At 44.6% G+C, this 26,053-nt stretch overlaps 2 protein-coding genes across 14 annotated transcripts in view; both read left to right on the top strand.

Moving 5' to 3' along the window:
- The window catches only part of LOC115396290 (protein MTSS 1-like), a 46,815-nt gene extending 24,342 nt beyond the window's left edge, over positions 1–22,473 (top strand). The window contains exons 4-17 of one of the 13 annotated variants that reach the window (XM_030102079.1): positions 5,736–5,820; positions 6,907–6,998; positions 7,200–7,274; positions 8,649–8,660; positions 13,519–13,676; positions 13,927–14,034; positions 14,165–14,262; positions 15,383–15,647; positions 16,836–16,949; positions 17,201–17,467; positions 17,593–17,823; positions 18,516–18,675; positions 18,758–19,045; positions 19,460–22,473. In XM_030102079.1, the coding sequence (XP_029957939.1) occupies positions 5,736–5,820; positions 6,907–6,998; positions 7,200–7,274; positions 8,649–8,660; positions 13,519–13,676; positions 13,927–14,034; positions 14,165–14,262; positions 15,383–15,647; positions 16,836–16,949; positions 17,201–17,467; positions 17,593–17,823; positions 18,516–18,675; positions 18,758–19,045; positions 19,460–19,920 (2,414 nt within the window). In that variant the 3' untranslated portion in view covers positions 19,921–22,473. Of the gene's footprint in view, positions 1–5,735; positions 5,821–6,906; positions 7,011–7,199; positions 7,275–8,648; positions 8,661–13,518; positions 13,677–13,926; positions 14,035–14,164; positions 14,263–15,382; positions 15,648–16,835; positions 16,950–17,197; positions 17,468–17,592; positions 17,824–18,515; positions 18,676–18,757; positions 19,046–19,459 lie in introns of all 13 variants that reach the window. The other 12 variants (XM_030102085.1, XM_030102078.1, XM_030102086.1 and 9 more) reach the window with 12 other exon arrangements.
- Positions 22,474–24,110: 1,637 nt separating this feature from the next.
- The window catches only part of LOC115396896 (transmembrane protein 65-like), a 39,958-nt gene continuing 38,015 nt past the window's right edge, over positions 24,111–26,053 (top strand). Inside the window, exons 1-3 of the mRNA XM_030102974.1 lie at positions 24,111–24,343; positions 24,578–24,589; positions 24,627–24,927. Coding sequence (XP_029958834.1) covers positions 24,627–24,927 — 301 coding nt within the window. The 5' untranslated portion in view covers positions 24,111–24,343; positions 24,578–24,589. The remainder of the gene's footprint in view (positions 24,344–24,577; positions 24,590–24,626; positions 24,928–26,053) is intronic.

Genomic DNA, 26,053 nt, shown 5'->3' with positions numbered 1-26,053 from the left:
TCTCACACCGAAAAATATCACCAGCTATTGAAATTCAATTCCATGCACAGCAGAATTCAGAAATCCGTTGTGTGTACTCTGGACGTGGCAGATATTACTCAAATAATTTGGGGAAAAAAGATTGAACTTCATTAAACTGATTTATAAATGTGGCCCTTTTAACAGTTTTTTTTTTTTTTTATAGTTTGCAATATTCAGGGCGGGTATAAAACAAAAAGGTAATGACGCACAAGGTACAGTCTGAGCTACACTAGATAAACACCACCAAAGGGTTATGTCCATGAATCTCCTGTTTATATCAAGTAAACACACCTGCTACCTCTACGGCAGTATGGCTTTGCTATGACGCTGTTTGTGTTCCATGAGCAGATCGACCAGCTGTAGCTGCGTCAAGCACCATCGCTTCCACTGAACACGTTTGTGTGTGAATATTATTAATGTAGTTACCAAGCAGTAGATTATCCATTGACATTTGAGAGGTCACACTTTATACATTTCTCTTTTGATTTTAACTTTAGCATGACTCATTTCTACACTGTTTAAGGGCATTTTGAAGTGTGTGATTTAACAGGTAAAATGTATTTGCCTGAAATGTTTTTTTTACAGCTATTAATGGTTTATAATTGTGACACCAGTGGTTAATCAGCTAAGCAATTTGCCCCATTGCCATTACAGACCCGAAATACTGGCCGGTTAAATCAAGTTGTGTTTTAATGCCATACCAGACCTCTTTTTGACAGTTGTAATTACAGATTTGTCACATTTCTTCTGAGTACTAATGCTCAAATAAACTCACAGTTTTAAGTTGGAAGTTGGAGAAATGTCGTCTCGCAGAAACAGCACAGTTCAGATGTTATTTCTTCTTGAAAAATCCCAACAGCGGTAGACTCTGTCAGAAAATAACAGATAACACAGGTAACACATTCAACTAAAGCATTCAGATATTAATCGGCATGAAACGATGGCTGCTGCTCGTAACACTCGCCATGTTAAACTGCCAGGTTTTCTAACAATTAAACACTTATTTATTTTCCGTTTTTACCACCGACTTTGCTGAAACAACCTGTGCTTATTTGAGCATCGGTGGGCATGTTCATTGGAAATGTGATGTGATCGCGCCATCTCATGATTCTTTCAAAGCAATCACGCCAGTAAGTGTAAACACAGGCGGCTGTCAGCGCTGTTGTATAACCTGGCCAGATGCAACAGATAAACTCATTGCATCATAGCAGAGAGCAGTGCGGAGGAACACGAGGATTTTAAAGAGGGATCATCCTGTAGTTTGTTTAAATGAACGCAGCATCAAAAGGGGAACAAATTTAGAGAGCCGGAGAAAACACTAAGGGTCATACACACTTATTTGCCAGTGAACAGATCGCCTTACCTCTGTCCAGTGTGTGTGTGCGTGTATCCAGCTGTATGGGCTCCAGTCTCTTATCAGTGTAACCGCTGGCCCGTGGTTAACAGCAGCCATCTGGTGCCCATACAGCGAGCTGGTTTTAACCATTCAGACTCTCTAATCTACATGTCAGAACGACCCCACCTACCACACACTCTTTCTTTAATTTCTCTTTAAATTTTTTACATCCCCGTTTCTGATAATTCTATTTTAAATCAATGTGTAGAGGCTTTTTTTCACTGTTACCTCTTTGATCATTCGGTAATTTTTGTTCACTATCACTCTGCTTCCTGCTTTATTGATGCTCATCCAGATTGCGCCAAATTGTATCAAATTTCTCCAGATAGCTGTAAGTCTAACCGTGTTGTCTAAATATAAAGAAAGACAATTTGTCCTTCCATGTTTATTTAACCCGGACATGAGGCCTACTTGCACAACCTGTTGTGTTCTGTACAACCATTGATAAAATTTTATCTTGCCATGGAGATTGGGGAGGTACGTCTATGGAAAATAAACAGATGGGATGTTTTGCTTTTACACTCGATAACCTTCACATCATAATCCGAGGGAGGAACACACCTTCAGTCAATGGAGTTCTGAGTTGGGCCTTGTAATTCTCTGGCCTTTTCAAAACCTCTCTTTGTAATGCACTTTAACAAAGTGCAGTGACACACACACACACACACACACACACACACACACACACACACACACACACACACACACACACACACACACACACACACACTTCCTCTGTGTCAGCACAGTGTGACATTCCAAGGAACACTCTGGAAGGGGGTTGAGGACGAAGTCAGACTTGGCAACTCGACATCAAGTTGCTATACTATCACTGTCTCCATGAGACACGCACACACACACACCATAGAAATGTCACTTCTATCAGAAAAGGCCTGATAGGCTCTGAGGACACTGACTCACAATCTTCTGCTAAAACCAAAATCAACTCAAATATGAAAGCGCAGAATTTAGATTTACTCATTTCCCTCAAATTCGCTCAACCTGCCACCTTCTTATTCCGCTCATTGTTGTTCCACCAAAGACGAAACCTTCTTTTTGGTGCATATGTGTGTGTGTTTCTCACCTGGTTTAGTCAGTGGCGCAGCAATAATTACAAGCCTCTGAAACAACCAGGTTACAATGAAGCTATTCTACGACACACACTCAGGCATGTTCAGGTGCACCGTCTCACACACACAGACACACACAGAAGAGGTATGGCCTGCTACTGATGTAGTCAAGGCTTGCTTGTGTGAGTGTGTGTGTGTAGTTTACGTTGTAGACAACTGGAGCTGCCATCGCAGCTATTTCTATCCAGAGTCGCTCAGCGGCAGAAAGAGTGGACGATGTGTTCTGTGTTAGCAGCTACTTCACTCGGAGAACAACAAGATAATAGTCAGCAGACGGGGAGAAATCAACTCATTTTCTACATTTAGACGACATCGTGTCCCGATGCTGTGTAAAGCATGATTCTGATCGTTAGCGTTGATAGTTTTACCAACGTCACAATGCTGGAAAAGATAGAGAATACATAACAAATAAGAAAAAAGCTTCTGCACAGGGTTGTGCTGCTAATGGAACGACACATGTATGTTATTTGTGTTATATTTTCCAGACAGTCTGACATGTCTGTGTCTTTTTACACGAGAAAACAAAGGTCCTCGCCCAGTAAAGCCACTGGGGCCCACATCCAATTGAAGCTGGCACAGACAATGCACGTACGTATTGTATACAGTTTCCCGGGTAACTGGCAGAAAAGGCAGAGGCCGCGGTGACCGGCTGCCTGCTGTGAGACGGAGTCAGAGTGCTGCAGAGATGAGATGTTGCTTGGCCTCTCCGAGTGATTCTGATGTGGCGAAAATTACTTTTGTCACCTACATTCATCGGACTTTGCAACAGAACTGATCACTGCATTCATCTGATGATGAATGCAGTGATCAGTTTTGTTGCAAAGTCCGATGAATGTAGTTTCTGTGTGTAAATCGTCTTATTGCTGCTCAAGACCATAGATCTTGAGCACCTGCAGTCATACTTCTTTATATCCTTGTAATAGAAGTAGAATCCTCTCCTGACAGGATAAGTGCCATTTTAATGGAACAAATGAAGGTTGAGTAAATCCCACACAAAGTCAGACTTCAATGCCTATTTGTGTGCACGCGTTCCATTCACAGTGTGCACGTAGCCAAGAGCAGATCTCGGTCCTCCTCAAGTGTCTGGTAACAGATCCAAGAACGTGGGTGTGGTTGTGGCAAACGAATAATCTGCTGAAACCAAACCCTTCCCTTGACAACATGTGGCAGGACTCTCCAGTAACTTTCTAATGAAAAACCAACTTCTGCTTTGCTTCTTTTTCTTCTTCTTCTTCTTTTTTTTTTTTTTTTCCTTGACTGTGTGGCCTCTGTGTGGCACTGTGACCTCCGTCAGCCCCACCCTCCAGAATAACAAGCAGTCCTAGTGAGGGAGATGTGGGCAGATGGATGGATGTATTTTCTGACTAAACAAGTCAACGCGTGCATGAAGGAACATCGTGGTGTTGTGTAACAAAATGGTCTTTTGCGGCATGTGATAGCCACACCTATCACAAACGCATAAAAACTGTATTAATGAATGAAAGGACAAAGAGGGAGGAAAAAAAAATCAGCTTCTAGTGGCTTCAGTGAGACTGATCATAAATTACATGTGGCTGAGAGAGGTATAGCAAATGTGTGAATTGTCGCTGTGATTTGTGACTTTCAGCCGTCGGTGACTGGAACGTTTTAGAAGAGCTGAGCAGATGTAGAATGTCTGAAAACCGCCAGAAACTGACAAAAGAAAGTACAGCTACAGCTTTACTGTATTTGCACACATGTGGTTTTATGGAGGGGAAAAGAAAAACTGCTTAACTTGGATTCATACACTCGTATTCTCATATGTCAATATAGGATTTGGACTTTAAAACAGTTCTCTGTGTGCTTTCTACATCGCAGTATCGACGACCCTCCTACGGCTCAGTCTTAAACGAGTCAGTCACAAGAGGGAACTCAAAAAATGGTTAACGCAATTCAAAAGTTGAGAAAATATTAAAGCAACGAGCGACAAGATGTCTCTCTGGATTTTTGAGTAAGCTTTTCAGGACAGATGAGCGGCCGCTTGCAGACTTTGTCTGGCCTTTAAAAGCATTGTCACCGAGTGTGTGTTGTAAATCTTGAGTGCGAGTGAGTGACAGCTCTGTGTGTGTGTCTCTGCATGCAGTGAGGACTGCGCTGACAGCAGAATGGCTCGCTCTGTAGGAGGGGATTCACACTTCAGACCAACACACACACACACACACACACACACACACACATACACACACGCTGTCTTCACAACGCCGCACAGTTTCATACAAGATCCCTCTGCCGCCACTTTCACTCTTTCATACATGCACTTACACACACACACAGACACACACACACGTATGGTCATGCACACAGTAATCCCACAGAGAAACCGGTTTGTCATAGCGAGCAGCCAGACAATAGATCCGTCAGTCAGCGTCAGCTCGTGGCGTTGTGGTGCGTCCTGAGGCCTTCCAGCGGACGGCTCGTCTGTCTGCGTGAAGGAAAGCGACTCCGGCCTCCGGCGCTTTCTCCAGGCTTCACTTCCCACCTCTCATCACCCCTCTTGACCTGAATATCTTTGCAATTCGTAACTCTGCGTTTCCTGCTGTTTCTGACGGTTTTAGCCAAGGCAGTGCAGAGAGAGGGTTTACTGAGTCCAAGGTTTCTTCAAAGTTTTTCAGCAAAGCTTTGTTGTTTTTTTCATTTTTCATCTTGCAGTAGTAATGGTTCTTTAATTTCAATATGATCGTATTGCTTCACATACTGTTCTGCTTTCGTTTTGTCAGTGTATGCCATATTAAAATGGTGGCAGTTTGTGAATTAAGTTGTTTCTTTTTCCACTTAAAAGTTGTTGAAGAAAAAAATTGTTTCAGTTGTCTATGTTAGCATTTCATCAGCGAACCGATGGACTTTAAAGTTGGAAATCAGTCTCTTCAGAAGCAGTTTATTTGAGGAAAGTCACCACAAAATAGTCTGGCCATGGAGAGTATGGAATAGTTTTAATGTTGTTTGTTCTTAACTAAACAAGCACCTGTGTCTGTAAGGAATAAATTATAAAAGTGTTTGCTTCGGTCTGAAACACTCAAATATTCTGTCCATTTTTTTTTTCTCTCCATTGTCCTCCATCATGTCCCTTTGTGATGAGATCTGGATGAAACGTGAGATCTGGTGACAGATATTGTGTTACAGTAGATACATAGAATTGATTTTAATGCCCGCTTCTTTTCTGTCTTTCTCAGGCGGCACCAGAGACATTGGATCTGCGCTCACCAGGATGTGCATGAGGCATCGCAGCATCGAGGCTAAACTCAAGCAGTTCTCCATGTAAGGGTCTTTACACCGGGGTCTGACATACGTACATGTGCGGCATAATGTATTCTGCGACGGAGCGTTTAGTAATCCCGGGAGCGCAACTCTGTTAAAATAGTGTGTTTATGAACTGTCTCCTCACTGTACCCACCGTGTTTTGACATTTTACATGCGTGGGCGAAAATGCCGCCGCTGGTGGCGGAATGCTGGGAAAGAGACGATTTGTCTGGCAACACGTGCGTCTATAACATCTCAGCAGACACACACACACACACACACACACACACACACACACACACACACACACACACACACACACACACACACACACACACACACACACACACACACTACAGACAAGAGACTCTCTAATTTCAGCTGGCATTTCAGTGGAGATTCCACTTGGATCTCCATAGCAGGGGCTATACACGGGGGGGCTGTGATGACCCACCACCCACTGACACACACACACACACACACACACACACACACACACACACACACACACACACACACACACACACACACACACACACACACAGTTTGTGGAAATGTCTGCAAGAGGCAGAAGCCTAATTTTAGCCTCATGTACTACGGCTGCAGCTGTCCACCTCTCACACTTCACCTCCCAAACACACTTGCAAATACATCTTGGAAGACGGGCCCGGTTGGGTAATGATTGACGGACGTACCTGCACGAGCGTCTCACTTCCTCCTGTGACACGCAGTCAGACTCGGACTCTTTTTTTTGTGGTGTTTTTTCTCCTTCACTCGCCTGTTAATGATTGACACCTAGTTATAAGACACAAAAACAGAAAGGCAAAAGAGATCTAATGACTTTTAGCTCTGGCAGCTTGTCCGGCACTTTAACTGGATGTCAGCTGCGATGTGTTAAAGTGACTAAAACTCCCCACGCAGTTGTTTTTGTCTCGACCTAAACTGACTTCCAATTAAAGCTTTTTAGTTCAATGTGAAATCCATCATTTCTTTTCAAACCGAAGCACGGAGCAGAAAGAACAAAGGCCCGTCTTCTTGCTGTGAATAGTGTAATTGATCGGGATGACTGGGATTAATTGACCTGCTGTTTTTATGTTTTTATAGGGGCTTCCTGGAGGGTCTGATCAACCCTCTCCAGGAACAGATGGAGGAGTGGAAAAGAGGAGTCAACACTTTGGACAAGGACCATGCAAAAGGTTGTAAAAGAGGTGCAATCACACTTAAAAGCATTCAAGAAATGTAAAGTATTAACATTTAAACAGTTTGATTTTTTTTTTTTTTTAATATTACTAATTAACAAGGAGAAGTGTTTGACAGTCTGGTTTTCATCCTTTTTCATTTTTCTGTCTGGGTTCCAGACAGCTCGTTGACCCTTTTACCCTCTCTGTTTCCTCCAGAGTACAAAAGAGCTCGGCAGGAAATTAAGAAGAAATCCTCGGACACATTGAAACTCCAGAAGAAAGCAAAAAAAGGTAAAAATGTTTTTGAAAAACTGTTAATAGAGAGCATTAACAGCAGCTCCCTGTCGTTAAGCAGACAATGAAAGTAGCTCAAACCCAGAGAAACCAATCCATCATGTCCATCAGAGATTTTGATGAATTTACATTTTTAGAAATATGAAGCTGAAGAGTGAAACATAAAACCAGAAGAAACATCAGTATTCCTATCTTGGCTCCTTAAAATTCAGTCATTGCTCTCCCCATTGCTTCTGTATTATATCTCTGAACAGGCACAAGATGAATGTGGTTTTCATTGACCTCCAGGTGAATCTTACAATCATCTGTTTTCTTGGGTGCCAACATGTCTGAATTTGAAATATTTAGGCTCCTTGCTGCGAGAAGGATTGCAAAAAAAATAAGAGAAGCAGTTCATCTATTATTGTAATAATGCAGTTGGTTTTACTCACATTGTTTTCAAGTTTTAGTTGTTTTGAAGTTATATTTAGCTTCTTCCTGGAAAACATGTCTGTGAGAATCCAAAATCAGATTTCCAGCAAAGTTAAGCTGAAGAAACCAATTTGAGAAACAAAAAGTCTTCTTTTATATCAAATTGTGCACGAGTGTTTGATCAGACAACTGTGATGTGTTGGCAGGACGTTTGTCCTCACCGGTTTAAGTAGTGCACAAGCAGCAGGGCTAAACATTACCTTACTTGGTAAACACTTGTCTGTGAGGGCAGTGAGTTTCCTCTCTGTGCAGCTCTCTTGGCTCAGGTTTTACGTACGCGTTCACCTTCCTCCAGAAAAAACACACCATACGCAAAAAAGGAATTAGATGATCATGCATTTAGCATGTTTTGGGATATTGCTGGTTTCCGTTTTCAATCCATGGATGGAATACATTCCTAAAGTGCGCAGATATATGCTGCTGGGAGACATTTATGCCTGTAAAGTCAGTGATTCTCCCCTATTTTCCACTGTATTTAACTTCAGTGTGTGGAGTGACGTAAACCACAAACAAGCTGTAACATCACAAAACTGAAGTAAATGAATGTGGCCTTGAATGCTGCCGTTCTACAGCATCTTACTTCTGTATTCAGTAGATACAAATATTAATGGAGTTGCATAAAATACATATTAAACCTGTTTCAGTATCACACTTTTTTTTTTTTTTACAAGCGCTCGATTATGTTACTCGGTTTCAAAAGCAGATTTTAGCACATTGCTTGACGTTGTTTCTCAGGGTCTCTACAGTGTTTGAAGAGGCACTGAGGCAGAGAGAGCTGCACATTTATGTGATGGATTAGTGTTTAGTGCTGGCGCGCTCTCTCCGTTGACTTGGATCTTTCTCCTCTCCTTGTCCCCATGTGGTTCTGATACCATCCTTCACCTTTACGCTGCACTGCAGCTGACACTTTTGGTAAGTCAGCTCGTGAAACAGATGCCGTCTAGATTTTTTTGCGTATGTACAAATGTACAGCTGAGCATCTTAGATGCGAAGTGAAGTAGCTACTGGTTGTTAATATGATAAATGTAAACAGTAGTAACTATTTGCATGCTCTTTTTTTTGTTTTTTAGGTAAGTGATTGTTTTCACAGTCTTTGTTCTGCCATAACCTTTTAAGCACATCAATAATACAGTTTTAAGTGTTTATCAAGAGGTTCATTTCTGAACTGTGGCCTCCTCTACTTCCGATCCTTTGTTTTCTCCTGAACAGTCTCTTTTACTGCCTGTGGTTCATGGTAAAAAGCCCCGCGGCCTCATGGTAGGATCAGCATCACAGTAACACAAATGATGTGGTCTAACAAGGGAAAAGAGGAGCCGATGTTTACATGAGGAGAGGAGATGGAGTGGAGGCCGCGGCAGCCTCGCCATCTCTTGGGTCTTAACCAGTCTGGCATGTAGTGCTTCACCAGTCCGGCGCTGTAGCCTCAGATCCATTTCTATAAACAGTCTCTCTGTTTATCAGCTCTGTGGCATCAACTTTGACGGCGGTTCATAACAACGATTTTCCGTTTCAGTCCTCCGGACACCAGCACTCTGTCTCATCTTCACACACACTTCACACACTCCTTGTGCCGCCACAGGGAAAGTTTAGGTTTAAAAATATGATGGTGCTTTATGCTTAATAGTACGTGAAGTTTTTTTTCTTTTTTTGGTTAAACAAAGCATCATTTTTCATTATATGCTCAACCGAGACCCTTGATCATTTCTGTGCTTCAGGCCGTTCTGTGTGGAATTTAAATGTTCTTGGTGCATTTGTGTGGGTTCATGGTGGTTACTGTGACTTTCTCCACCGATCCAAAGAAATGTAGAGCTCAGCTGGTGGAGTTTAATCCCAAGCTTCCTGTGTCAATCCTTCATTTTACAGTGTGACTCTGAACCCCAAACTGTTCAGAATGATAGACTTGCATGAATGCTGTCAACTCAGACATGTGACTGTGTGCATGATTGTGGGATTGGGGGATTTTGTATGTTTGTTGACAAAAATAAACTCCAAACCTGCCTTTTAACAGCACATTAATTCTAAGATAGTAGTTGTCTTTCAGTCTGCTGTGATGTAAATTCCCTCTAGAATAAGGGCCAAGACAATAACTTTCCCAAACTGTGTCTGGCTCACAGTAGAAATCAAATTTAGAAGTATAATCTTAGATCCAGTCATACGGTTTGAATGAAGAGCGCTCCATCTGCTCAAAGAAATAAAACACCATCTGTGTGCTTGTGTTGGTGAGTCCATAACTGGTGTTTGATACGTGTCTTGTGAGGGTGTTTTTCTGACCCGAGACCCCGGCCGAGCTAAGAAACAGCCTGTGACCGCAGCCTAATGTAATCATTGGCCATGTGAACGCCGGAGTGCTTAATCTCATTTGTGTGCGCACATGCAGACGCATGTGCACGGCCCGTGGGCAAATTCAACACCCTCAGTCAAAAAAGTTTCAAAACAGCTGACCGACAGAATTAAATGGTTGTAATGGTTTTAACACCCAAACAGTTGTCTTTTAGGTGCAATACCAAACAGCGCCACTAAAAGCACAAGTATGATCTGTATCTGTTGAACATATGTTGCCCACTGTGTCTCATATTTTCTCTCGCTCTCTTTCTCACACGTCACACATCAAAGAGGCTGTTGTGTTTAAAGTGTATGTTACAAATAATTAGTGAACAAGTCGTGTTCATCAAGCCATTCTCAACCAATGAAACAATGAAAATGATGAAACGTCTGGCGAAGTTCAAAACAATAAACCGAGTGCTACGATAATATCCAGCCAGTGGATCCATTTTCACATCTGCAGGAGATCATCTCGTTATCTGGGAGTATGAAACTCTAAAACAGTGTTGTGCCCGTTCCGTTGTTGATCTCTAAGAGTGGTGCTGTTGGGGTATGGGGTCTGCCGTAGCTTGGGGTTGTTTACAGTGCAGACAGTGACCGCAGATGTTCGCTGGACCTCAGTGTTTGTCTGCGGCTGAAGGGGAAATGGAAAAAGTAGCAATCTGGTTCTCGTTCACGTAGCAGCGCAGATGCACGAGTCCCGGCACAAAGACTGGGAACGCGGACAAACGGGGGAACACAGACAGAGCTGCAGCGTAACAGAAGCTTAAGTTTGGCACTAATTTACCTCCTTGCTTTGCCACAAGCTGAGATCTCATGCCAGGATGTGACTGCATCGTCTCCAAGCACTCCACTCGTGTCGTGTGTGTGCTTGTCTATATTTCTGTGTGTACTTGTGTTATCTTATCTTACTGGTTGGGGCTCCAGCCTAGTTACAGACTGATCCATGGAGAGTTGTGTCACCACAGGGACTAAAATTTGAGTTTCCATGTTGGAAAAAGGACAATTTTTCAGCCCCTCTCATCCCTGCAATCACTTCATTTACACCAGCTTTAATATCGGTCTCATGTTGATTAAGTGATGAATATGGCTTCGAGTTGTACATTCTAATATGCTTTTTCTCTGTTTCCGCCACAGTTGAGTAGTTAATAAAGGGAACCCTTTTATGGAGTGGATGCATTTTTGGAATTGGTTCAATCTTGGTTTAATTTTAAGGGGCTGAACTCCAAGAATACTCACTAAGTCTTATTGAAATTACTTTGCTTTCATTTGTGACAAAGATTAAAACTTTTCTTTTTTCCTTATTGCGATTCAATGAGTTGGAGGATAAGCCGCTTCTTAATGGGTCAGCCTTTAGCAGAAGCACTGGCACGGCTCGAGCCACTCACAGGCACTACAAAAACAGCAACAAAGAGAAATATTTGGCTTTCCATCTGTCTCAGACAAAGTACCTCAACTTAAAGTCGTGTTTTTCCCAAAACCACTTGGGTTATGTTGAGAAACAGACTGCCAAGACTTGAGCTAGTGGGAGAAAACCGAAATTCAGTATGCTCCTTTATTTCACTGCGTGCCAGCGAGACACCACAGCATCCTTGGCTTTCAGGCCTGAAAATCAGCTTCTTTATGTCGAGGCCAACAAAGACGTAAGTTCGAAACTCTAGTCTCAAAAAACAGACTGAAACAAAACATGGCTATAATGTGATAAAAACAGTTTTTAGGATCGCGTGACACAAATTGTATCGCCAGGCGTGACGACTGCCCGTCCCCTCACCAGGAGCCTGTGAAGTGTTCGGTACTGCCAGTTTTTTTGCACAGTTCCAGCCGAAAATGCTCGTGATACACAAGGCTTTGCATGATAAAACTGATTATAACACCATTTCACACATCAAAGGTACAAATAATATGAAGTAGTACAGTCCTGCAAGTTTAAACCAGACTAATGAGTGAAGCCTGTCCTAGCATCCGGTCCAGGCAACTTCCCACAAATCCTGGCGTAGCATAGCTGCACACTGATCTGCCCTAAACTAGGAGCTGCTTTTGGATCCATACGAGACTGGAAGTACATAAACTGTAATTTGGACTTTCCAGGCCGGCCCTCCGCTGTCCATTTCCTTCATCACTGGTTTGTACTGGATAATGTGATATAGGAGGAGCTGCCATAAAAACACACATGACTCACATTCCTCCGCGTTCAGCATGAAACTCGCCCTACTGGGCTCGGTAAACGGATCCTTTACACACGACAACTGGGTTTGTCTTATCTTGTCAACAAGAAATGAGTTCTTACAGCTGGCTGCTTTGTTTTTCTGATGTTTGCGTAGTTTTATTTGTTCATACCTGTCGCTCATTATTAATTATTTTAACTGAGAAAAGCTAAGGCAGTAGAAAAGTAATCAACAAAGGCTTTTGAGATGAAATGCACATCGTATAGTTTTTACATTTGAGGTGAGTTTGATTTGACTTTGTAATTTATTTGCATGTTACTCGTATCGAATGTCAAGAAACGACGCCAGTGCGTCTTTGCTGGGATACAAGAGCAGACAAAGAGAACACACTGTTAACCTTGATGTATCAGAGTTGAAACTTTGTGTGTGTTTGTGTGTGTGTGTGTGTGTTTGTTTGCTAGCGTAACTTGAGTGGTTAGATAATGCCTTTGAGGCTCACTCTGTCATCTTGGACAGTCGCCAGCCTTCCTGCCTCTTTAGAGAACTCAAGAGGACTTGATTTGGCTTCAGGGTATCCGCTCTTAAAAACACACACACACACACACACACACACACACACGCACTAACCTGCAACCACACTCAACACTGAATAACAGGGTAACCTTGGGAGTGTAATTGAGCTCAAACGTTTTTGGATTTACATATGCATATTAAAGCGCAGCACCAAGACCAGATGGTCTCGGAGATACCTTGCTCTCTCTGTCATTAGGAAAGCAGACTCAAGCAGAGTCGCTCTTTATCGTTTAATGGCGCTCCTGGGAGTTGAAGTGTCCGACTACAGAAGTGGAAAGATTATCAAGATGACTCTCACTTTCGGCTATCTTGTCCGGATAGATAGCTGCTTTACAAGTCAAACAGCAGATTAGCCAAACGACGATAACACGATGAACGTGAGGGAGGAAAGCCTTCGGCGACCAGAGTGACCTTTCACACTGAGGCGATCGACAAAAAGTACCGGGAACTTTCACAGTGGCAGAATGAAGAGATAACTGTAGAGAAGTAGAAATCCTCAACACTAATTTCTTTGAAATGTTCTCACTCTGGTACAAGATCATGTAGTCTGTGACCTTCCATGCATGATACATTTCACTAGTTATCCTTTTCAGTGTTAAAGGTAGAACATTGCCTTCACCATTTTCTTTTTTCAAACACCGTCTCGTCGTAGTGAGTCAGATTATTTAAATGTGCTTCTTGTGCCCGTGTCCTTTTTTTTCCTTTCACAGGCCGTGGTGATTTTCAGCCCCAGCTGGACAGCGCCATGCAGGACGTCAGTGATAAATACATCCTGCTGGAGGAGACGGAGAAACAGGCGCTGAGGAAGGCTCTGATTGAGGAGCGGCAGAGGTTCTGCTGGTTTGTCGCCATGCTGCGACCTGTTGTGGTGAGTCCAAGTGCCGGGAAGATGAAAAAAATCATCCCAAAGCACTGAGAGTCTCAAAGAAATACAGTATCTTTGCTTTTTGTTATGATTTATATGATGATATGTAGTTTTCTTTTCATTCACTTAGAATTACACTACAGTAGAATTGACTGTCAGCTTGCCTCAACTGAGAACATTAAGCCTCTCTAACAGTGATTATGTGCTGTTTGTCTCTAAGTATTTGTGCTCTCCATGCCTTTTATTCTTTTAGGATGAAGAGATTTCTATGTTGGGAGAGGTCACCCATCTCCAGGCCATCTCTGATGACCTCAAGGCCTTGACCTCTGACCCACACAAGCTTCCTCCTGCGAGCGAACAGGTGAGAACAAATGTCAAGGGTGAATTTGATAACAATAGATTCTCTAAAAAGAACACTTTTTTTGTAGATATACATATTGTTTTCTGCAGATATTCTTTGTCTAAATGTCTGATTTCCTCCCCCTGTTTAGGTGATCTTAGACCTGAAGGGCTCAGACTACGGTTGGTCGTATCAAACACCTCCGTCATCTCCGAGCACCACCATGTCCAGGAAGTCGAGCATGTGCAGGTAGCCTCATGAACCCCATCACATCAGTTGAAAAAGGGAAATAGAAACTTCACTTTTCAAGTACAGGTTCATGTACTGCCTCAAGTCAAATGAAAATGGAATGATTCCACTTGTACTGCTCACCGGTTCCCAAAAACTCAAGCAACAAAAAAGGAAACGAGCACACAGAGCAGAGCTCTAATGTCAGTGTTAAAATGTGAAGAAAAAGAATTTGCGGAGGAAAATTATGATTTATCCAAACTGTCTCTGCCCCCTGGTGGCCTGTGGGAGCAGGGATAGTTTCAAAACAGCAGTTTTTTTGCAAAGTTTGTTCTTTATAAAACTTTATAATCATACCTAAAAATCCTTGACAATTAAGTGTCGTTTAGATTTTCAGCTGTTCAGACGTCACTGCTGCTTTCTGTGTGTCTGCTGGTGATTTTTCAAAGCGAAACTTTTTGCTGGGGTTCTATATGGTTTTGCATTTCTAATGGTGTAATCGCGTGATCCTTATTTTAGACTTGAAGTAATGATTGGAGTATTGTTGATTTCAACAGGTGTTTGTTTAATGCATACACACATGAATTTGTATATGTTTTTTGCTTGTGCATGAAAAAGTAGCACTCGCAGCCTCAGTGAGATCGAATTCTATATGTTAATGTCAATTTATGCACACAGTTTGGTTTGTATTATGTGTGTAATGTGTAGGTTTTTGCATTCTTTGTTTCAGATTTTACATTTTCACAGCATAATTAATCTCAGTGTTTACACTGTTTTGCTCCTTATGGGTGTATTAAACGAATATCTTCAAATAGCGTACTGACTGTCATGAAATCCTGTGATTTTCATGACTGTAATTATTGTCATGATGATTTCACGCCTTTTTTGTTGTTGGCTTGTTTGGTTGTTTTGAAGATTTGCTTCAGTCACTGCCTGCTGCATCTTGGTGTGCCGTGTTAATCGTTTCCAACCCTGTCTCCTCCACACCCCCCCCCCTCCAAAATCCTGTGCCTCCACTCTCTCCCCGTTACTCCTCTTTACTCAATCAACCTTCCTCCTTCAATCCATGTCTGTGGGTGCACGCTTTTACCCCCCTCTGACCGACTCCTTCCTCCATCCCTCGCTCCTTCCTCCCCCACAGTAGTCTGAACAGCGTTAACAGTAGTGACTCCAGGGGATCCAGTGGCTCTCACTCTCATTCTCCTTCCTCCTCTTCTTCCTCTTCTTCCTCACACCACCTCTTCCACCACCATCACCCCCGCCACCGATACCGCAGCTCCACGCTGCCCCAGCAGACCCCGGTGAGGCTCTCCAGCATCTCCTCCCACGACTCGGGCTTCATTTCGTCGTCGCAGGACCACCACACGTCGTCCAAATCGTCCTCGCCGATGCCAGCTGAAACAAAGGTAAGAAAGAAAAAAATGAAACACTGTTAGACACCTTCTCCCAACTCTGATTCTGGGATCTGTCTGACTAGCCACTTACTAAAGGCAGGAAGCGGTCTCCAGAGAGTGTGTGTGTGATCCTGGTGAAGTCATTTCACTGCTATTATTACTGCAGAAATGTGCAGGAAATTAGTCTGCCTCCATTTGTAGCTGAAGGCGAAACAGGTCAGGCCCATCCTGCTATTAAAGAGTCGACCACTGTGACAGGCTGTGGTTTGGCCCCCAGCTCAGAGGCTTGATCATGCTCTCTGTTGTGTTTTCATTCGATGAATCACAGTAAAAACCGACATGCTACTGTGTCAACTTGACGTTTTCACAGCCGCTAAGAGCGCTGTGTCTCTGTCGGCAGGTCTCACTCTGTCAGATCTGTCGAACCATCTGACACGGAGGGTTCGGATAAATATCAGTGAGACTGTCTGAGTTGGAGGGGGGCTTGTGGTTTGACAATCAACCATGAGAGCGGCTGCACTAGTTAAAGTTGTTTTATCGTTCCAGAAACCAGAGGCAGCCTGCACAGAACACACTGGTACAGTCAGGCTCCAGGTTTTTATGATGCACTGAAGGTGGTTTGGCAAGGTAGCCCCCGACCCATTTACTGCACAGTCCTGGGAAACGGCCCTCGTGCTGCCTCCTTCCCAGTGTTTTTTTGAGAGGGGGAAAAAACAGCCACATGGCTTACGTTTATGGATCTCATTCATTTTAATCCCCACTTTTTTAATGGTAATGTTCTCCAGCTGAACCCCAACTTGTAATTTCCTCGTGGTGAGCAGCAATCCAAGACATAATTTCCCCGCAGGCCCTGATAGATACCTTTAAATATCATGTGGAGCATTGATTGTGCCCTCCTTTAACAAGACACCTAACACAACTCTGCTGATGTCCATGCAATTAATGCTGGTATGACTCCCAGTGCGCTGTCTATACAGCCTCCTCACTAACTGCTGAGAAGTGTGGAAAAGTCTAACAAAGTGCTTCTCCTCGCTTCTTTCCATCTACCTGCTGACATGTTTGTCTTTGCAACGCTTCCCTTTTTTGTGCACGTCTGTCTGCCTCACCCCTCTCACCCCTCCTCCTCCTCCTCCTCCTCCTCCTCCTCCTCCTGTTCTCATCTCACTGCCTGCCTGCTCGCCGCTGCCCTCGCTGTTCCAGCCTCGTCCCAATTCCAGCTCCTCTGAGGTGTCAGAGACTGGGCCGCTTCCCAGTGACTGCAGCCCCCCCTCTCCTCTAGCTGCTGCTACTGCACCTCAGCACAACACTGACAAGGTGAAGAACTACTCGTCCACCTTATGAGCATTTAACACGCCGAAAACTTTGGTCTCGGTGGAAGCGGAAGCCGCCACAGTCCCCCTCTGTGTGCAGTTTTCATTCATCACTTTGTGATCAGTTCATTTGAATTTGTTCTCTGTTTGGTTTGTGTTTGTTTCTGTTTATTATTTAAGTGATTTATCCCATTGTCTGTTTGTTTCTGTGTTTTTTTTTACCCCGTTATGTTTTCACCACACGCACACCAGCAGCTGTCCAACGGCTTTGACCACTACAGCCCGGCCAGCTCCCCCTACTTGCACAGCAACGGGGGCAGTTTGGGCTCGGTGTCAGGCACCGCCTTCCCCTTCTTCGCCCCCGCCTCCACGTCATCCTCCTCCCCTTCCCCATCCACCACCTCCACCTCCTGCCCCACCCGCTCGTGGTCACGTCCGGCCTCGGCCTTGCTCCCAGACTACCCCCACTACTGCACCCTGGGCTCCCCCATGGTGCCTTCATCTCGAGTGCCCAGCTGGAAGGTCTGTTCATCTCGGCAAACTCCCAACATCGACATGTTTTCATTCTCATCCACACGTGAAATGAACGACACTCCTGAAAGGCAAATCGGAGAAAGACGAACCCTCACGTGTGCGTTTCTTCGCAGGATTGGGCGAAGCCGGGGCCCTACGACCAGCCGATGGTCAACACACTGAGGAGGAAGAAAGACAAGGAGAGCCCAGCGGTGGTGGACAGTAACGGGAACGTCGGCACCGACAGCGGTCCTCCGTCAGTCCAGGCTTCCATCTCCACCTCTGCACCTCCGGCTGCCCTGCAGACACAGAGCCAGTCAACGTCGATGGAGGACAAGAACAGGATCGTGGCTCCACCCCTTAAGGTTCAGTTCACTGAGATTGAGTGCATGGCGTAGAGTCCTTGTGTTGAAATATCCAGTATTTTACTCTTTGGTTGTTTCTTTAGTCTCTCCAGTTACAATTTCATAATCGATCATCCATATTGATTACATCAGTTTATCCGTCTGCATCTGCCAACTTTTCAATCTCTGGGCTAAATCTGTTTGATTGTTCCTTGATCATTAATCATGAACATTAGAAACACTTGATGTCTGTATTTTCGCTGATTGATGTCATTAAATATAATTTTAGACATTCTTTTCTCCTGACGTGCTTCTCGTTTGATAACATACCGCCTGAAGTCTGCAGTGATTTACCGAAGCTTTGAGTCATTTCACTCGGTAATTTGTTCAGTGAGTCAGTTACATGTTTTCGCCTCTTATTGGCGGAGTTTAGGAAGAGGTCAGCCCACATATAAATCCGTCTGCGGTGCGGCCTCACATTCGGCCTCACGCGGCCCGCTGTTTTTGCAGTCACGGCATTTAGCCGATATGAATAGCCTCCCACCACTTATGATCCCATTTAATGGCTTTAATGGGTTATACCTAATGACTGTAATGACTCTAATAAATTGTACCTGGCTCGGTCCAGACAGGCAGACTTTCAGACTCTCGTACTAAAGTGATTTGTTTTTGTTTTTTTCCTCTGTCGGTTGATTGTATCCATTGCGCCGCAGGCCGGGGATGTGGAGGCCCACGAGGAGCTGGCTCTGGCCTTATCCAGAGGTCTGGAGCTGGACACACAGAGGTCCAGCAGAGACTCCATCCAGTGCTCCAGCGGCTACAGCACGCAGACCAACACGCCCTGCTGCTCGGAAGACACCATCCCATCTCAAGGTATCAACGCACTTCATGGAGCTTTTGTAAATTGTATTGTTGTGTCGCAGCGTCGATAACCTCTCCATGTGTTCCATTTCAGTTTCAGACTACGACTATTTTTCAATGGCCGGGGATCAAGAGCCCGAGCAGCCGCAGCCGCTGGACTTCGACAAGTCCTCCACCATCCCCAGAAACAGCGACATCAGTCAGTCCTACCGGCGCATGTTCCAGACCAAGCGGCCGGCGTCCACCGCCGGGCTGCCCAGCACGCAGGCGCCCTACGCCGGACAGGGCGTCTATCAGCACACCGCTCCGTATCCCACCACACCCGTCCACACGGGGGCGTATCCTTCTGCCCCTGCTGGACCCTATCCTCCCACCCCGACAGGTACACACCAGACTCTCACGTTTGATTTAAGAAAAACAAATAAAAGACTTGTTCTTGTTTTCAGTGCTCTAAATGTGAATGGCTTTCAGTTGAATTAAAGATGAGACACTATTTTAAAACAAGGAAATGGATTTGGAAATATGTTATTTTTTTGACAATTATTGGATGCAGATCAAGAGACACATAAATAAGCCAACAGACACAAAATAAAAACTGAATTTTTAATCTCTTGTGGTCTTAACTGTTTGATCTGGCTTCTCTTTGTTTTATTGTTCATGAATTAATGATCAAGGCATTTTTTTCAAGTGTAATAAATATTTCAAAATAGTTAGAAAGACTCATAGGAATGGCCGTAATTCTCATTCAGGCCATGATTTTCGTTTTTAAATGTTGCATCCGTCCGCTGTCCTGCAGGCCACGGTCCGATCATCGTCACCCCCGGGGTCGCCACCATCCGCCGCACCCCGTCCTCGAAGCCGTCCGCCCGCCGCTCGGGCTCCGCCGTCGGCGCCGGTCCCATTCCCATCCGCACCCCCGTGGTCCCGGTGAAAATCCCCACGGTGCCGGACACGTCTGCGGTCAACGGCAGCCGGGGCGCCGAGGAGACGAGGGGAGGCGCGGAGAGCCCGGACTCTCCAACATTTACGGGGGGAGAGGACGGCGGCTCGCTGCCCGGGGTGTCCTGGAGCGGCCAGGCCACCACCAACCCCCCCACCGTGCCTCCGCCCGGCCAGACGTCCCTGCAGCACCTCCAGGGCGAGACTGAAGAGGAGGCGGGAGAACAGGGGGAAGGAAACATGCTGGTGGCCATCCGCAAGGGGGTCAAGCTCAAGAGGACCCTCACCAATGATCGCTCTGCGCCGCGCATCGCGTGATCACATCCTCACAAACCAGGCTCACAGACAAACATGTGACCCCCCCCCCCCCCCCCCCCATCTGGTGTATATTAGGTTCAAAAAGCTTTAGAAGATGTTGCTAATAGAAATGCGATCTAGGAAAAGAAAAGGCGTCTTGTTTTAGTGTCAGGAATCAGTAGTACCTGCTCTACCTGCTGTATTTCTACATCTTGACTCCTTTTTCCTGCAACTTAGAAAAGAACCTAGAGAAAGTCTTTAATTTGGTTCATCATTCTCACTAAAGCCAGAACAAACAGCACAACAGTTCAGGACTCACGCAGACCTCAGACCTGCGGTATCGGCTGAGTTACGGCACACATTCGTGAGTATAAGTGACGAGTCTTCCACCGATTATGGCCAGTCGCTGCAGTGCTTCTGTAAATCCGGCCGCACATCGTGCGTAATCAAAGTGTTAAACATTAGCTTGTGTTTTTGTTAATAGATAGCTAGAAGTTGCACCACGCAGTTCTCCTTTAGGATGGGAGGACAGTATAGATTTCCACTCAGTGTAAATCAGAAAGGCAAACCACGCAATAGTATGGGACTGCATTGTGAAAGTATGCTGGTTGTTCTGCAGTAACCACTGCAGCGCATCTCTAGAGCAATAATCAGGTCCACCAGGAGGTCGCCGCTCACTGGTGGGCTTTCCATCGCGTCGTCCGGCGACTCCCAGACTGCAGTGACTTGTTAGGGAGGATCAGACGGCGCAGAAAGGTGCTGTGTTGACAGAGAACTCCACATCGAGTGTGCAAACTGGAGCACAGCATGCATCGGCCCGGAGAAGCTCTGTGAGCCGGAGTCTGACCAGCTGAGTTTCCTTCAATAAAGCAAAGGAACGGATTTCGGCTGAGCAACTGAGCTGCATCCAGGAGTCTGCAGTCTGACCACAGCGTGACATTAAGGGACGCTACATGTTGTTTTCTGTTTTCAGCAATCACGCGGTTTGTACATAATTTTGCACGTCTCCGAGTGCTTCTCTCCATGACTTTGCTGTATTTTCACATTTCTCTTTCCTCCCCGCTGTGCCAAAATCACATCTTTGGATGGGATCTAATAATCATCATCCCTCCCCATCGCCTTGAGATATATATTAGTTTTACTCTCCACTGATTTACCCCCCTCTCAGTAGACATCCTCAGTGGTTTGTCTTAATATATGAGCCCTTTCTTTTTGTTGAATTAGTTTGCAGCGATAATTACAAATCCCGTCTGTTGTATATTGACAGCTCATAGCATGACTCGTAGATCTGAAAATAAACCTGTGCCATGTGAGAACACGGTGGCATGTCAGGTTTGTATCGGCTTCAACACTTTATAGAAGCGATGTGGGACGTTTTTCATGTTTTCAAACTGGCAACGCCGCGTCGGATTGTGGTTCTTCCTTTTTATATTTGCTTTTTTCCTGTTTGTTTGATTTTTTTTTTACTGTAATCTGTTAAAAAACATGCCTGTGTGCTTTTGATCAGATGGATTATCGTCACGCTTTGATTTTCATTGTTTTTCTATCGTGAGTGTCAAAGATGACGAGTCCACCATGTGCCGATTTTTTGCTACAGTGAAACTTAGGCTATCAGATTAAATTCATTGTATAATTTAAGAAATATGTTTATAGGTACAGCTTTTATTTGAACCTTAACCTTAGGATGTTTTGGAGATAAGAGGCTCATCCTCTGACACCGTCGCTGTTCGACTAAAGGCTACAACGGCTAACTAGTGCCACCGTCTGTATTTTAATTTGCATTTCAGTTCAAGCACTGTGAGACCATGGCTACTACAAGATGTATTAAATTGTAAATATCTCGCTGCATACATATTAGTCCAGGAACTCACACGTTGTTGTTTTTAATTTATTCTTTATTTCAATCTTTAAATGTCCTTTTTTTCCTTCTCGACCTATCTCTATTTTTATACCTACTGTAAAAATACCAGAGCAAACAGGGCTGTCTCCTCCACTGAGGATCGGATCAGTCAGAGGTTCATGACCCTTCCTCCGCCACTCACTGACGTCCCTTATTTCACACACATTTGTTGTATTTTTGGTGTTCACCTCAGTTCAGGCTGATTCAGATGTTTGGAGACGTTGAAACGGGTTGCATCAGTATTATGAGTTGTGTGATCAGACGGAGCTGGGAACACGTTTCCCTCCGTGTGGCGATCGTTTAAATCGGTGGTTACTTCCTGTTTGTTAAGACTTATCGAAAGAAAATAGACTGACATCTCGGAACAGTTTTGATTAATTGATTTTAAATATCTAATTTTTTTTTTTCCGTCCACTCATCTAAAATGTGTATTATTGAACTGTAATTCCCATATATTTAAAACGTTAGTATAAATATATATTATATATTGCCAAATGTCAGTATATCCTATGAATAAGAAGTTTATAGTTTGTGAAAGTTTGACAGTACGATGAAACTTGTTTTCTAGTTTAGAGTTTAGCTGACCCCCCCCCCACAAAGAGAGAGTTGAGCTCTCCGTCTGTCCCTGTATAGTTCAGTCTATGATGCAGTTTGTTTCAGGAGGTATAAAAAAAGTTCTTATTTTTTGTGTTATGACAGCTTTAGAAACATAATAAAAAAAAATATTAATTTTGCTTTGACTCCCTGAGTTTTTTAATTCTTCACAGATTGAACCAGATTGAATTTTTAACTTTTTCTTTCTTGAATGAAACTAGTTCAGATGTTAAACAAGGTCCAGTGATTCAGGAAGCTGAAACACTCCAGCGTCAGACTCTCAGCCTTAAACTGCACTCTGCTTTTTCAGCTGCAGAGAGGAGGATGGTGGCTGAGCGCATGATGAACAGACCACCCTTCAGAGACATTTACATTTCCACCGACCAGCTGTATTATAAAGAAAGCCACCCCCCCGGGGCATCACCTGTTTTCTCTGCGGGCCTCTGGGAAGGAATTCTCTTAAAAAGAATTGAAAGACTCAGTTGCAAGGACAATAATTTACATTGAGAACTATTCATTCTTTTATTTCATTCACTGCATCCAACTATCCAGCTTCAGTACCAGGGAGCTGGAATAGACTCCATTCCCCCGGCTGTGACCGTCAAAAGGGTTGCAGGTTCATCACGTTAAAAAAAACCCCAAACTATTATTTATAATATAATTTCTGTTTAAAATGTATTTCATATTTACAACTAGTAAACAACCCCCTCATCACTTCTGAAACAGTATTATTACAGTAATTCTATAATAATATATTGATGAACTATGTTGGACTTTATGAAAAAGACATCTGGCCTGGTGGTTTGCTGTCGATGGAGCACTCTTTTCTCACAGCCAAAAGCCCTGGTTACCGTGCGTGGTTTGCATGTTCTCCCTAAGGGTGCATTAATTGATCAGGTTTGTTTGTTGTGGCAAAACACAGAAGCTCTCCCAGAGTGAAACAACCCACAGAGGAGCTGAGCGGGTGAGCAGGGTCAAAGGGGTCAAAGCCTTTTCCCTCCTCCAAACACAAACAGATGCTATGCTTGGATTGTACCGCCAGGAGTCGCTGTCATCCTGGTTTTCTTCTAAAAACAAAACATCAACGCTGAGTTATATGTTCCATCTGGATAATGCGTTCTTCTTCCACCTCTGAGAGGCCTGAATCACTCCTCTGATCAATTTACACGACAGAAACAATCAATACACCACCCTCACATCTGAGAAAAGCAGCCACAAAGCACAGAGTTATAACTAAAGAGGCGAGTTTTCCGTGGATTCTAGGAATGAATAACTCATATTTTCTTTGGGTGTGGACTCTGGTCCGACTGAATGCTTCACATGTACCACGTGACTGCTGGGAGGATGGATGACCACACACACGCCCAGCAAACACACTCTCCCTTTGAATTGCAAGGAATGTAGTCACTGCAGAGCAGAGTAATGTGATCTTTGGAGATGCCGTCAGGGCGCTGCTCATCGCAGACAGAGAGAATTCAGGTTATATATGAGCATTAAACCTTTAGCTCCAGAAACTTCCCCAGAAGTCGCAGGCTTTACGTTCACGCGTTTCCAGACGTGGTGGTGAATGATGCGTCCTCACGTGCGCCCTAAACTGCGTGCGTGCGTGCGTCTCCGTCAGAGTTACGCACGGAGGAGCGCGGCGCTGCTATTGGAAAACCTCTGCGGAGCCGGACCGCCCCCCCGCCCCCCTCCCATCCGCCGCGCGCCATCCTGTCAGCCAGAGGTTACGCCAGACGGGAGCGCGCTCGCAAAAATGTGATTTTGTAGAAAACCCTTTGCAGTCGAACGAGCGGTTGAGGTTCTCGTGAGACTCCCGGACGCGCGTGTCAGCGGCGGAGCGGAGCGGAGCGTGCTGTCCGTGTCGCGCGGCCGAGCTGCTGCCCTCATCCCGAGCTTTCCCCCCACCCCCCGGAGGCTGTCGGACGGGACAGCGGAGCATCGACCGAGGTGCGTCCGACCACACAAGTTGCTGTTTGGTTTCCGGACAGCTGGCGCCGCTTTGTTCCGCTGCGTGTTGTTTTGGGAGGCAGCTGGTGAAGCGCGCGCGCGTGTGTGTTTGTGTGTGTGTTTGTGTGTGTGTCAGGCCCGCGTGTCGCTCTTTAAAAAGCGTCCAGGTTGAGGACACGAGGATGTCAGGTAGTCCGTGTGTTCAGCAGGCCTGTCGTGTCCGCTCCCCTCCAGGTTCCCGGTGCAGTGCTCCTCTTCCTCCTCCTCCTCCTCATCCTCAGAGATGCTGCCCTGCTTGAGAGCTCTCCTGCGGCCTGGCCTCTCCCTGAGAGCCGGGACCGGGACCAGGACCGGGTCCGGGCTGGCCAGAGCCGCGGCAGCCCCCCCGGTGCGGCTGGGCTCGGAGCCGCCGCTCACCGCGCTGGTGCAGCGGTGTCAGCTGGGCACGCACCCCCTGAAGGAGCCGGTGGAGCCGCTCAACTCCCCCCGAGGAGCCAAGGAGTTTATTTACAGCCTCCACCCGTCCGAGCGCACCTGTCTGCTGAGGGAGCTGCACAGGTTCGAGTCCATAGCCATCGCGCAAGGTATGTGCTCATACTACAGTCTCATTTCAGTTCAAATAAATCTCACCTCATTCCAGTTCGACTTGAGAACCAGTTCTCATGTATAGGCTATCAATATGTGATTATCATGTATGACATTCATTTAAATGAGACCGAGAAGCTTAGTAGATTATCATTATGAGTCTTTTTTTAATCTGTAGTTTATATGTCTGTTAGTCTTCATATTTCACCTGATGCAATACGAGTTGACAATGTGTTGACAGTCAGGTTAAAAATATTCACATGTCAGCTTAATTACATTTGACATATCCACAGCATGGGGAAATCCAGCTCACAGGAAGTCATTTGTTGATCTTGTGTTGAGAGTGAGATCCTGCAACACTTTTGATCTGAAGCGCAATACGGAGGTGGAAGAATATCATGGAAACACGTCAAATCCTGTTTCATGTCTGAACTTTGATCTGATTGTGCAGAGAATAGAATCCACAGACCGGGATCAATGGCATACTGTAATGTGCTTGCCAATGTAATTGTCATTTCCAGGGCTTAATAGGAAGTATAGATAAATGTGTAATGATCACATCATAGTCATTACACTTTGTCTCACTAACTGCCTTTTCTTCATCAGCCTGTAGTTTGTATATCTCTACTTCTTTATGTCTTTTAAGTGTCATGTGTAACAGACAGTGCCGTTTGCTGGTGGGTGTGAATGTGATTTACTGTCTCTTCCTTGGATTCTGCTGATAACAAGCTGCTGGGTGAAAAAGGCTCCATCAGTTCCAACCAGGCAAATTGGAGTCAGACAATATATTATCATCCTGATATCTTTTTTTTTTTTTTATTTGAGAGGAAAGAAACTCTCAAATACTGTTTTCCCTGGTTCTTTTTGGCATAAACAGAGTGTTGAGGGACCTGAAAGATTAAATTTGGCCAGTTTTCAGTTTTTAATTATAAGGAAGCAGAACCCATCTGCCTGTAAAACCCAGAAGATTAGTTATTTTAATGTATTGTGGTGGCATTTATCATGATGGAAATGGTTTTAGAAGCCAGAAATACTAAGATATACACAGTAGAGTGTTTATGAGTGTATAGAGTGTATATGACATAAAAAGTAAACACTGACTTTTTAAGTTCTGGATCAAGGAAA

The sequence above is a fragment of the Salarias fasciatus genome, chromosome 11 (assembly GCF_902148845.1).
Source record: "Salarias fasciatus chromosome 11, fSalaFa1.1, whole genome shotgun sequence".
NCBI lineage: Eukaryota > Metazoa > Chordata > Actinopteri > Blenniiformes > Blenniidae > Salarias > Salarias fasciatus.
The sequence above is the reverse complement of the archived record's forward strand: the minus strand, read 5'-3'. Positions and strand labels throughout refer to the sequence as shown.